The following is a 12,901-nucleotide window of genomic DNA, read 5'->3' on the forward strand; positions in this document are numbered from 1 at the left end:
TATCATGCTAACAGGTCAAATTCTGGCAAGGAAACCTCTTGTTCATTACCTCTTACACCACCACACCATACTGACGGATGAGTGTTCCTCTATGTTGAGCACCTCTTGGAGGAAACAATGAAAGTAGAAAGGGTGCAGAATAGTGGAGAATATCCATACACAGTCAAGGTCAGAGCCATACAGCCCAGAAACAGACCCTTCGAACGTAATCCCAAACTAAACTAGTCCCACCTGACTGCTCCTGACCCATATCCGACTTGGTCGTGGACTTAACCAAATGTCTTTTAAATGTCCTAACTGTACCCATACCCACAGGAAGTTCACTCCACATGCAAACCACCCTGTGCGTAAATTATTTGCTCCTCAAGTCTTTTTAAATCTCTCTCCCCAAACCTTAAAAATGTGCCCCCTAGTCTTGAAATCCCCCCTCCACCCCCACCGGGAAAAGACGACTACCATTAACTCTATCTATACCTCTCATAATTTTGAGCTTCTATCAGATCACCTCTCTATCTCCAACAGTCCAGTCAAAATAGCCCCAGCCTATCCAACCTCGCTTGATAACTCAAACCTTCCATACCTGGCAATGTCCTGGTAGCCCTCTCCAGTTTAATAATATCCTTCCTATAACTGGACACTGTATTCTCGAAGAGGCCTCGCCAATGTGCTGTACAATCTCAACATGAATTCCCAACTCCTTTACTCAAAGAGCTAAGCAATGAAGACCAGTCTGCCAAATGCCTTTTTCACCACCCTGTCTATATGTGACACCAACTTCAAAGAATTATGTACCTGCACCCCTAGGTCAGTCTTTCTACAACAATATTCAAAGTACTACCATTCATTGTATAAAGCCTATCCTTGAAAATGTAAAACGTCTCATTACCAATTTTAGCTTGGCAACACTACTATTGACTGAGCTGGTCAAGTCCTAAAGCTGACAGTTGCTTGGACTGGATGTGTGGCAGGTGTTAAAGGAACCAACAAGAGGAGAAAATATTCATCTCATCCACACCAATCTGCCAGCTGCAGATGCATCTATCCATGGCATTTTCAGTGGATTAACCAGCACAGTCCATGTAGAGAAATCTCTACACAGAATCCCCTCCATCATGCAATGTGACACAACCATTGTCCTGAAAGAGGCAGTATTTAAACAAATCTAGCAACTCAAACTTGGACATCTGGAAGGTGACAACTATCATCAGCAGTAGAATTGCACTCCGAGGCCATCTGAAACGACATGGCCTGGAATATCTACCACTACCGTTGTCATCAGGCGAGGAGATCAACTCCGGTTCAACAAAAAAGTGTGCCAGAGGTCATAGCAAGCAGACCTAGAAATGAGGTATCAATCTGAGTGAAAATACTCCTCACTAGTCTGGATGCATACATCTCCAGCAATACTCAAAGTATGGCATCAAAGACAAAGCTGCCTGCTTGATTGACACCACATCCATAAATATTCACTTCCACTCTCACCAATGCAGATCAGCAGCAGCGTGTCACATTTACAACATTCAGTGCAACATTTCACCGAGGCTTCTTGCAAAGTACCTTCCAAACTCTCAGTCACTACCATCTGGAAGGACAAGGATGGCAGGTACATGGAAATGCCACCACTTACCTGCAACTTCCCCTCCAAGCAGCTCACCATCCCATTCCTTCAAAATCCCAGACCTCTTTCCCAAACCACCATGGATTTACCAACACCAAATGGATTCAGACAACGTAAAGCGGCAACTCATCTCATCATCTTCTCATCTTCTCAAGAGCAAATAGGGATTGACAATAAATGAAGTAAAGCCAGAGAAGCCCACATTGAATTAATTTTAAAACATAAAAAAAAGTTCAAGTGGAGCACAAACATCAGTATGATCTGGTGGAACTGAATGGCCTACATCTCTGCCTTATATCTGACAAACTCTTATGTAATAACAGAAAGCAAAATCAGACTCATATGAAAAAGCAAAACAAACCACATTTTCCACTCTCAGTTCAAAAGGCATGGGGTTATAGACCATCAACTGAACTTCACACACGTCTCCTTGCACCCACAGGAAATCTGTTGAAATAGGAAACAAAAACATGATTATTGACAACATTACCATTTTAACTACATGAGATAGCAAGAACTGCAGATGCTGGAGTCGGGAACAATACAGCGTGGAGCTGGAGGATCAGAGCAGACCAGGCAGCAGAGGAGCAGGAAACTTGATGTTTCAGTTGGGACCCTTCTTTAGAAATGGGGTGGGGGGAGTGGAGAAGGGAGCTGGGAAATAAATAGAGGGGGGGTTGGGGAAGTTGGTGGGATAGTGATAGGTTACTGCACGCAAGCGGTGGTGGGGACCGGTCAGTGGGAAGGGTGATGCAGATAGGTGGGAGAAAAGGTGGACACACTTTGGTGAAGGTGGTAGTAAGCTTTGGTGGAGGAGTGAGAGGATGCTTGTGGATACAGTGTCAGTGTCAATCCAGCAGTTTGCTGTGTCCAGGATGGTATCAAGTTTTTTTGCGTGTTGTCTGGATAAGTGCAGCCCCAAAAAGCGTGGAGTATTCCATCACAATCCTGACTAGTACTTTGTAGATGGATTCTGGGGAGTCAGGTGGTGTATAACTCACCACAGTATTCCAAGCCTCTGACCAGTTCTTGTGGCCACTGTGTTTATGTGGTGAGGCCTGTTGAGTTTCTGGTCAATGTTAACCCTCAGGATGCTGGTAGTGGGACTATTCAGCGACGGTAACACCAGGGAGCAGTGGTTAAATTGTCTCTTATTGGTGATGGTTGTAGTCCATGTGTGGGACACAAGCGTCACTTGCTACTTGTCTTCCCAAGTCTGGATATTGTCCCGATCTTGTTGTTTTTGAACACGGACTCGTTCAGTATCTGAGGAGTTGCAAATGATGTTGATAATTGTACTATCATTGGCAAACATCCCAACTTCTGACCTTGACGGAGGGAAGGTCATTGATGAAGCAGCTAAAGATGGGTGGGCCTAGAGATGTCCTAGAACCAAGATGACAGACCTCCAACAACCACAACCATCTTCCCATGTGTCAGCTATGACTCTAACCACCAGAGTGCTTGCCCCCGGATTCCAGTTTTGCCAGGGCTCCTTGTTGCCATACACTGTCGAATGCAGCCTTAATGTCAAGGGCTGTCACTCTCACCTCATTTCTGAAATTCAACCAACACGTGCACTGATTTTTCCAAGTAAGGAAATGTCACAAGAACATGAAATAGTAGTTTATGTGGAACAGTAGGGAAGAAAACCAGATAGAAACTACTAGGGAAAGATGGCTGGAAAGTAAACCCAAGCATTTGAGAGTTGATGATGGACCGACAGAAGCCAGAGATAATAAGAGAAGATTAAATGAGGAAGTGGTTATTTACTTTATAAATAAAAAATTCCCAGAGCCAAGCAACACTCTCTTCATTTAATAAGATTAAGGTAATTAGTCTGCCTCAGTCTGTGGAATGGACACTTCTCAATAATACATAGTATTATCTACATCTCTCCACGAGTGCATAAGTATCATGTACCAAAAGACCAGCAGTTGGGTGTGCATTACCCTGGCCTACTCTGAACCTGATTATTGGCAACTGAGTGGTAAAGACTAAGCAAGAGGAAGGTGAGACATTCACAAAGACAGAAGGTATAGAAATTAAGTGAATGTGGTCAGGGATAGAATAGGAATGAAGAAATTGTGAGTTTGTGGAACAGCAGAGGGACTTGCTTATGAAAGGAAGGAGAACCAAGGAGATGGAGTAGATGAGAAAAGGTGCAACTTCAGACTTGGCATCTTCCTTTCCTGCCACGCAACCACATCTCTCACTTGAAAGAGCAGAGACAAAGAAAAAAAACTAGAGAATGAGAACAGAAATAATGTTAAGTGAAAGAAACTTAAACAGATGTGAGAACGGAAATAAACAAACACAAAGACTAGTCAAAAAACAATCTTCATTTGACTCCGAGTAACTCCTGAGGTGAGTCATGAGGATCATGTTAAAGTTACTCACTCAGAATTACTTTGCAGTTTCTACTTGATCCTTCAGTTTAAACCTAAGTTTTGAATCTGCCTACATTCTTTCATTGTATTTATCTTTGCACTATTCCATAATCAATTTTCCTTGGATAAATGCTACAACACTATGGCCTTATCCTCTTTTTTTGCTTCCCTGTCCTGAGCACACTCGTCCTCATTACACCCTACTACTAGCGGTAGCCAGATCCTCACAACCTAAGTTTGTCCCCAAAATTGACCTCAACCATTGTTCAGTCATAGTGGCACATTTAACTTGCAACATGAGCTGTTTTTCTTTCCACGAAGGATGCCAGACCAACTGAGTTTCTCCATTACTTAGGTTTTCTTTCAGTCACATTTGCCTGGCAGAAACCACAACCTTCAGTGTAGCCAAATCCCAACCCTTCAAATGGAGAAAATAAACACACAGGCAAAAGACAGAGGTGAAGACAAAAAAAGGAAAATAAAAAAGTGTAAGATCATGCACAAATAAACCACAAAAACTAGAAGGTATTTAAGGCACATTACAAAATCACACATCCTTACTGCGAACAATGTCAATGAAACGCACATAGAAGATAATTAATTCAGACCAACAGATCCATATATTTTATGTTTATAACTTGCAATGGTACTCTGCCTTAATCACTTTTCTAGATGGTCCAAATTTTCACACGCACATATACAAATTAGCTATATGCAATGGTCTATTCATGGTTGGAAATGTAGTCAGTCAATCTGTGCAAATGAATCTCCCATGATAAATATCTTGGGGTGACCAGTGGTCAGAAACTCAACTTGTCTAGTTATTTAAATAAAATAGCTACAAAGTCAGCAGCTGGAAGTACTGCAGTGAATAACTTAGTCCCTGATTTTCAAAAGCCTATCCACAGCTACAGTGCACAAGTCAGCAGCATGATGGAATACTTTCCACTTGCCTGTATGAGTACAGCAGCATTAACACACCCAAAGCTCATTTGTGGATGTGGTGCCAGTCAATTCAGCACCAATTCTCAGTAGCTGATATTCATTGCAACCTTTCAGGATGCAATTTGTTGTTGTCTCAAAACAATTCTGAGTGCCTCAGAGGGAACCTCTCTCAATCTTCTCAACTACAAACTTCAACCATTGTCTGCTCCACACTCCCCTCCAACCCCACCACACCCGGCACTTTCCCCTGCAGCCGCAGGAAGTGCTACACTTTCCCCCAAACCATCTCCCTCACCCCCATCCCAGCCCCCAAGATGACTTTCCACATCAAGCAGATGACGACCTGTGGATCTGCTGTACCCGTTGCGGCTTCCTCTACGTCGGGGAAACCAAACAGAGGCTTGGGGACCACTTTGCAGAACACCTACGCTCGGTTCGCAATCAACTACTGCACCTCCCAGTCGTGAATCATTTCAACTCCCTCGCCCATTCCTTAGACAACACGTCCATCCTGGGCCTCCTGCAGTGCCACAATGATGCCACCCGAAGGTTTCAGGAACAGCAACTCATATTCTGCTTAGGAACCCTGCAGCCCAATGGTATCAATGTGGATTTCACAAGCTGCAAAATCTACCCCCCCCCACCCCCCCCACCACCCGACTGCATCCCAAAACCAGCCCAGTTCATCCCCGCCTCCCTAAGCTGTTCTTCCTCTCACCTATCGCCTCCTCCCACCTCAAGCCACACCTCCATTTTCTAGCTCCTAAACTCAGCCTGCCTCCTTGACCTGTCTGTCCTCCCCAGGCTGACCTAGCCCCCCCCCCCCCACGTCCCCACCTCCACTCACGTCTACAGGCTCCATGCCCGCCACTTTAACTTGTCTGTCTCCTCTCCACCTATCTTCTCCTCTATCCATCTTCCATCCATCTCCTCCCCTCTCTATTTATTTCAGAACCCTCTCCCCCTCCCCCTCCCCCTTTTCTGAAGAAGGGTCAAGGCCCAAAACGTCAGCTTTTGTGTTCCTACGAAGCTGCTTGGCCTGCTGTGTTCATCCAGTTCCACACCTTGTTATCTCTCATGTCATTTGAAGTACTTTTTTTGTACGATACCCTCCCTGCAGTAAATCAACCACAACTACAAGTTCCACATTTTGCACAAAAAAGGCCTGTCAAGTCACGTACCACAATCTGCAATTTGTGCTCCAAGTTTACCAAAAATTCAATACTTACCTGATTCTCAAAGTGTAACAGGTATTTGATTTCTCAAACAAAAACTGCTTTATTCAAGGAATTGAACCGTAGCACTGCTTACTTAAAACATCTTTAAACTCTCAAACTTATAAGGAATTAACGAGACAATATGGCTGGAAAATAAAAGTCAACATTTATCAGTGCTTTTTGAAAATTGAATTTCCAAGCTGATATTCACTTGAAGCTTGAACATGAAGCAAGAACATATCAATGGACTTGGGTCACAGATCACCATGTCTCACAGCATTTACTAAAAGACTCAAGGAAAGGGCCTCCTCTTGCTCCTATGTTCTTTCTTGTATTCACTGTCTTAGGGAACTGGGGATGAAGTTTAGCAAGTTCAAACTTGACAGGTCAAAATGTATCCATGCTAACAAATCCCCCACAATCTTGGGGCTACCAGTGGCGAGAAACTCAACTTGACTAGCCATTCAACTAAGATGGGTACAAGACCAGCTTAGAGGCTCGCAATACTACAATGATAACTCACCTCCTTTGTATGTGGTGCCAGTCAATTCAGCACCAATTCTGAGTAGCAGCAATGTGTACTATCTGCAAGAATGCAATGTTGAAATTCACCAAAGATTCATAGAAAGCACCTTCAGACCCAAATCCCTTTTTACCAACCTAACACCCTAACATCACATTAACCCTACGTACTTTATCATTTACAATAATTGTTGAAGTGGCTGTCTTTGATGCTGAACCTTGAAACCAGAGATTACTATGAAACGGAGTTTGGCTCTCCAACTACCCTGCACTACATGAGATATGTACTTTAAATATGACATCTCCACATTTATGATCAGAATCTCCAGTCAGACATGCAAAACAGTTAGCATTAAGAAGAGTCATCCCCATGCGATTGCCACTCCTGAAAAATCTAATTCAATATTGCCAACTCTCAAAGAAAGTTACAATGTTGATTATGATGGAAAATATTATGTTACATCTCAAATAATGAATGTTGATAAGTTATTGTCATTGGCATAACTATTTCCCTCAAGTAAATACTTTGCAACGAGGACTTAATCACAACAATAGCTTTTAGACATTGCTGGGAAAGTATTCATTGCCCGTCCGATTACCCTCAGTTGGTTGTGTTAAGAAATGTTCTTGAACCATTGCAGTCTACGCAGACAACTGTCAGAGTCACCATGGAAATTAATGCAAAAGGTTTATTTAAACTAATACATCACCTATTTTTTTACTTCTTTCTTCACCACGGTGATGTGCAATAATTGGTGAGTAAATGAAAGGGCTCTTGGAGGACGTGCTCTGACTGAGTGTGTTTTTTACTTTTTGTGGGCGGAGGTTAAGTGGAAGATTCAAGAGCTTTACAGACCTAAATGGGAAAAGTAACAAACAAAGAGAGAGTTAAAAGCATTAAAATTTCTACACTACATTTGGGGACCATAACTCATTATGAAAAGCACATAAAAGAAAACATTTCAGACAATTCCTTCCAGTAAGGAAAGGAAGATACAAACAGGCAAGCTAAATTAAGTACGCTGTTTATAGTTTTTTAATGCACAACTCAAAATCATGAGGATAACCAACTTTTAAAAAAATTATCCACTTAAAGCTAAAAGCAATTTAAAGTACAAGCATACACGTCCTCTGAAATATTTAGTATCACTACATAAAAAGAGCAGATTTCTTCAAAGGTGTTCTAGTTACTTGAACTTGCTCACTATCACAAGTGGCAAATTTGTAATTTCTATCACATTGTAAAATTAGGATGTGGTACAATCAAATCTTGTTCTCAGCATTTTCTGTATTCCAAGTGGACATAGAAATACAGGAGAATTGGATTCAGCAGACTCTCCTGTTTGTGAGAATTTGGATTTGGGATTACAATTAGATTAGCTATGATCTCTTTGCACACCAGTTACCATGCACGGTTACTGGGCTTGTTTGTTATGATGTGATGCAACATGTCTTGTACAAATCTCACTTGCCTCAAAATGGGGGCTAATTGCACAGAAATCAGAACACCTCCATCCTAAACTAATTGTCCAGTTTATGAGCTGTACTCACTAGCACATGGCACAGAAATTAATCCTCAAATGATTGCATTTGAAGTTTTTTTTTAAAATTTCTTCCACAGCACACTAAAATTTGCCTTTGGGACTGCTTGCCTCTTTATATTGGTCACTGGTACATTGGTGGGCCGCAACCTCTGATTGTTCACCCTCCCCCAAAAGATTGTCCTGTGCACAAAGTGAATGACATCCTTCAGCCTGAATCTAGAGAGTAAACAAACCATCCTGGAGTCACATCTGTCATGACTGTACAAGGTCAGCCAAGCAGACCTCATAGAATGTGGTTTCTCTGATTGGACTAGGTTAACAGCCTCACGCAAGGAACCCTAGCTGACAGATATAAACATGAATGTCAGAGATTCTGCTCACAGAGAGTTGGCCCAGTGTCAAGTACTATACATGTATAAATGAAGGGTGACTTGGCGACAAGATACTGGCCCTCTGTGAAGTTATTTCAACATCTATGACTGTAGAAAATCCTGTCTGTTCCCCTATTAAAATTAATCTTCATAATTATATTTCACACTGCTTCATCCACCCGCGTCACCAAACCTCAATGAGACCACAGACCTGATTCTGGCTGCACTTCTCAATGCAACATTAATCCTCATGTTAATAAAATGTGAGGCTGGATGAACACAGCAGGCCAAGCAGCATCTCAGGAGCACAAAAGCTGACGTTTCGGGCCTGCTGTGTTCATCCAGCCTCACATTTTATTATCTTGGAATCTCCAGCATCTGCAGTTCCCATTATCATTAATCCTCATGTGACCAGTTTTACACTTTGGACAGTGAGCAACGTGGACTTATAAGGGGGCCACTGCAGCTTGACGGTTCAGTGGTTATAGTACAAGCAATCCATTCCACCATCCATCCGGGTGCTTGAACACTCTGTACTACTACTCACTATAAATGTCAATTTGGTGGCACTATCCTCTTTCAGAGTAAGGATTGGCAGGGCCTGCTTACTCTACCGTGGTAAAAGAAAACTATTTGGTAATCAGAGAAGACGCTTTTGTCTTAAATACCATGTAAAAGAGATCACATTCTGAGTAGGACAAAACACTAGCAAGACATGACCAAGGAAGGTTGTGAAGACCAGAAATGTAAAATGTAGCCTCTTTTACATCGGCAAGACCAAGAGAGACTGGGTGACTACTTTGTAGAACACCCTACCCATAGGAATTACTCCAACCTTCCAGTTGCTAACCATTTCAATCAGCAACATTGCCTTCAACCAAAACTTCCACCCTGGTCTTGCTACAGTATGAAAACGAAGCTCAATGAAAGCTAGAGGACCAGCAAATCATTTTTCACCCAGTTACTTTACAGACTCTAAGACTTAATATTCAGATCCACAGCTTACAAGCACAACTTCAGAAATCATTTTTTTATTACATTTCCCAGCTCCCTTGATCATGTCTTGTTTCTTTCTTGTTGACTTTGTTCTCAACCAAACAAACTCATTCTCCTTTTCACAACCAGCATTTATGCCTATTTTAGATATTTATTTCCTTTACTTCCACCATCACTGCCTTTTGTTCTTGGCACCACATCTGTTACACTTGCTTCTCCAACCACTCTGCTGTTGCATAAAAACATATCCCAACTCCTTTCAAAACCAAGAAAAGTCATGCCATTCTCAAATCGTTAACTCCATTTCTCTCTCTACAGATGCTGCCAGACCTGCCAAGTTTATCCAGTACTTTGTTTTTATTGCAATATTTACCACTTTGGAGATGACACTAAACTAGCTAGGATTGCAAGTTGCAAGGTGGATACTAGGTGGTTTTAGGATGATCTGGATAAGTTGACTATGTAGGCAAAACATGGCAGATGCAGGATAACATGAATAAAAATAAAATTGAACAGAAAGGCAGAGTATTATTTCAATAGTGGCGTCTTGGGGAATATAGATTATACAATAGGATTTGGGGATCCTTGCACACCAATCCATGAAAATAAATAGGCACATGCAGAAGGCAGTTAGGAAAACAAATAGTATGTAGGCCTTCACTGAAAGAGGATCCAAGATCATGGATGTCATAGTGCACTTAGAGAGGGACTGTTGTATGAGAGATTTGTTTGACTGGGCTTGTGATCACTAGAGTTTAGAATAATGAGAAGGGACATGGATGCAACATATTAAATGCTCTAACCGGGCAAGACAGACTTGATTGGATTTGATTTATTATAGTTATATGTATCTACGTACAGCAAGGGCTTTGCTTGCGAGCGATACAGACAGATCAGAGTAAGCAAGGACATACAGATCATAGGAGCCTTAGACTTACTGAGGCATACAGGTTACATTGCCCATGGCAACACTAACATTAACAAGATCAACATTATTTAAAGTTACATAATCCATTAATCAGTTTAATAAACAGCAGGGAAGAAGCTGTTCTGGAATCTGATGGTGCATGTGTGCAAGCTTTATTTATCTTCTGCCTGATGGAAGAGGTTGTCGGAGAGCATTAGCGGGGCGGGAGGGGTCTGTGATGATGTTGGCCGCCTTTCCACAGCTACAGGCTGTGTAAGTGGAGTCCATGGATGGAAGGATGGCTTCCACGATGGTCTGGGCTGTACACAACCTTTTGTAGTTTCTTACGGTCATGAACAGAGCAGTTACTGTAACAGGCCATTATGCACCCAGATAGTATGCTTTCTACGGTGCATATGTAAAAGGTGGTGAAAGTCCTTATGGACATGCTGAATCTCCTAAGCATCTGAGGTGTTGTGCCTTCTTGACCGTCGCATCTACGTGGGAAGTCCAGGATAGGTTGGCTGTTATCATCACTCCTAGGAACTTGACACACACAAAACTTTTTCTGATGAAGGGTCTAGGCCCGAAACATCAGCTTTTGTGCTCCTAAGATGCTGCTTGGCCTGCTGTGTTCATCCAGCTCCACACTTTGTTATCTCAGATTTTCCAGCATCTGCAGTTCCCATTATCTCTGCTCATACTCCACTCCACTGAAGTAAATCGGTACATGTTCTCCTTTTCTTCTGAAGTCAACGATCAGTTCTTTTGTTTTGCCAAATTTGAGAGGTTATTGCATCACAACATCAAGCCCTCAACCTCTTTTCTGTCTTCTAACTCATTGTTGTTTGGTAGCCATCCTACCTTCGAGGCATTGTCCACAAACTTGTAGATGGTGTTATTTTGGAATTTGGTTACACAGTCGTGGGTGCACAGGAAGTACAGCAAAGGGCTGAGAACACATCCTTGGTGGTGGGGGGTGGGGGAAATAACTACTCCAGTGTTGAGGGTTATCACGAAGGAGGTGCAGTGGTCTATCTTCATTGATTGCAGTCTATAGGTTAAGCAAACTGAGGATTCAATTGCAAAGGGCAGAACCAAGACCTAGGTCTCAATTTTGGATTCACTTGGGAGTGGTTTATACTGAGGAAGGCGGAGCTGTAGTCAATTAGCAGGAGTCTGATGTAGGTGCCCTTGTTGTCCAGGTGTTCCAGGGATGGCTACAGGGCTAGGGAAATGGCATCCGCTGTGGACCTATTATGTCGGAAAGAAAATTGCAAGGGATCAAGCCAGGCGGGATGCCAGTTGGATCTTTCCCTGGTTAGAAAGCCTAGATTCAGGGATTACAATCAAGATAAGGAATAGGCCATTTAAGACTTAAAGTAGGAAACATTTCTTTGCTTACAAGATGGTCAACCTGTGGAATTTGCTACCACAAAAGGCAGAGAAAGCAAAGTCACTGAGAATATTCAAGAAAGAGAATGATAATTTATTTTAGATATTTAAGGCATCAAGGGGTATGATGAAATTGGGAATATGACACAAAAATACAGGATCAGCCATGATCACAACACATGGTAGAGCAGGCTCGAATGGCCTGAATGATCTATCCCTGCTCCCCAGGTTTCTACTAAAGTAAAACTACTTTTCTTGGAATTCTGTACAACTACATTCTGCATTCCAACACTTGCGCACAGAAGACTGTGGACAAATTCTAGAAGAGAGTTTAAAATTTCTTTTCTCCTATTGCTAATTTAGTAGCATCTTTATTTAAAGTTAAGCAACATAAAGGTCACGGAGAATGCAAACTGTCTTCTTCAGGAGATCTGTCAGTTTTTCCTGGGGTCAGCTTCCACATCTTTGAACAATATTGTCAAGGACAATCTACATGTGAGGAGCAGGAGGGAGCCAAAGGCAAGCTGTTAGGGCATTTACATGGACATGATTTGAGAACGGGAAGTGGAGCCAGCATTTGAGATGTTATACAATTAAGAAAAAAGCTCAGTGAGAGCACTCCCACCAAGGTGGGCATCAGCTCAGCATCAAACATAGAGTTGCAGAAAATATGAACATAATTTAGAAATGGCAAAACATTCAATCATTTGTGACAGAGGACAAGGCTGGAAATGAAATGGAATAGTGTTTTTTTTTTACAGATAATGGGGCTGAAAGCACGTACCTTAACAAAGATTTACTGATGATTATTTATATAAAGCTGAAAAAACATTTAAAAAATCTCCAGCAAGGGGAAGACTGCTTACATTTATAATGATTGAGTTAAGATTGGTATTAGGAAATCATTGTTCACACAATGATCAACAGATGGAACAAACATCCAAAGTGAACACTATTTTTTTCTTTATTCTTTCATGGAACACAGGTGTCACTGGC

At 42.0% G+C, this 12,901-nt stretch overlaps 1 protein-coding gene across 4 annotated transcripts in view; it reads right to left on the reverse strand.

Moving 5' to 3' along the window:
* trappc9 (trafficking protein particle complex subunit 9) overlaps positions 1–12,901 on the reverse strand; it is a 169,603-nt gene that overhangs the window by 69,496 nt on the left and 87,206 nt on the right. For all 4 annotated transcript variants that reach the window (XM_059646081.1, XM_059646079.1, XM_059646080.1 and 1 more), the window contains 2 exons: positions 7,403–7,548; positions 1,980–2,065 (listed from right to left, as the gene is read on the reverse strand). In XM_059646081.1, coding sequence (XP_059502064.1) covers positions 1,980–2,065; positions 7,403–7,548 — 232 coding nt within the window. The remainder of the gene's footprint in view (positions 1–1,979; positions 2,066–7,402; positions 7,549–12,901) is intronic.

This window comes from Stegostoma tigrinum, chromosome 5 (assembly GCF_030684315.1).
Source record: "Stegostoma tigrinum isolate sSteTig4 chromosome 5, sSteTig4.hap1, whole genome shotgun sequence".
In the NCBI taxonomy this organism is placed as follows: domain Eukaryota; kingdom Metazoa; phylum Chordata; class Chondrichthyes; order Orectolobiformes; family Stegostomatidae; genus Stegostoma; species Stegostoma tigrinum.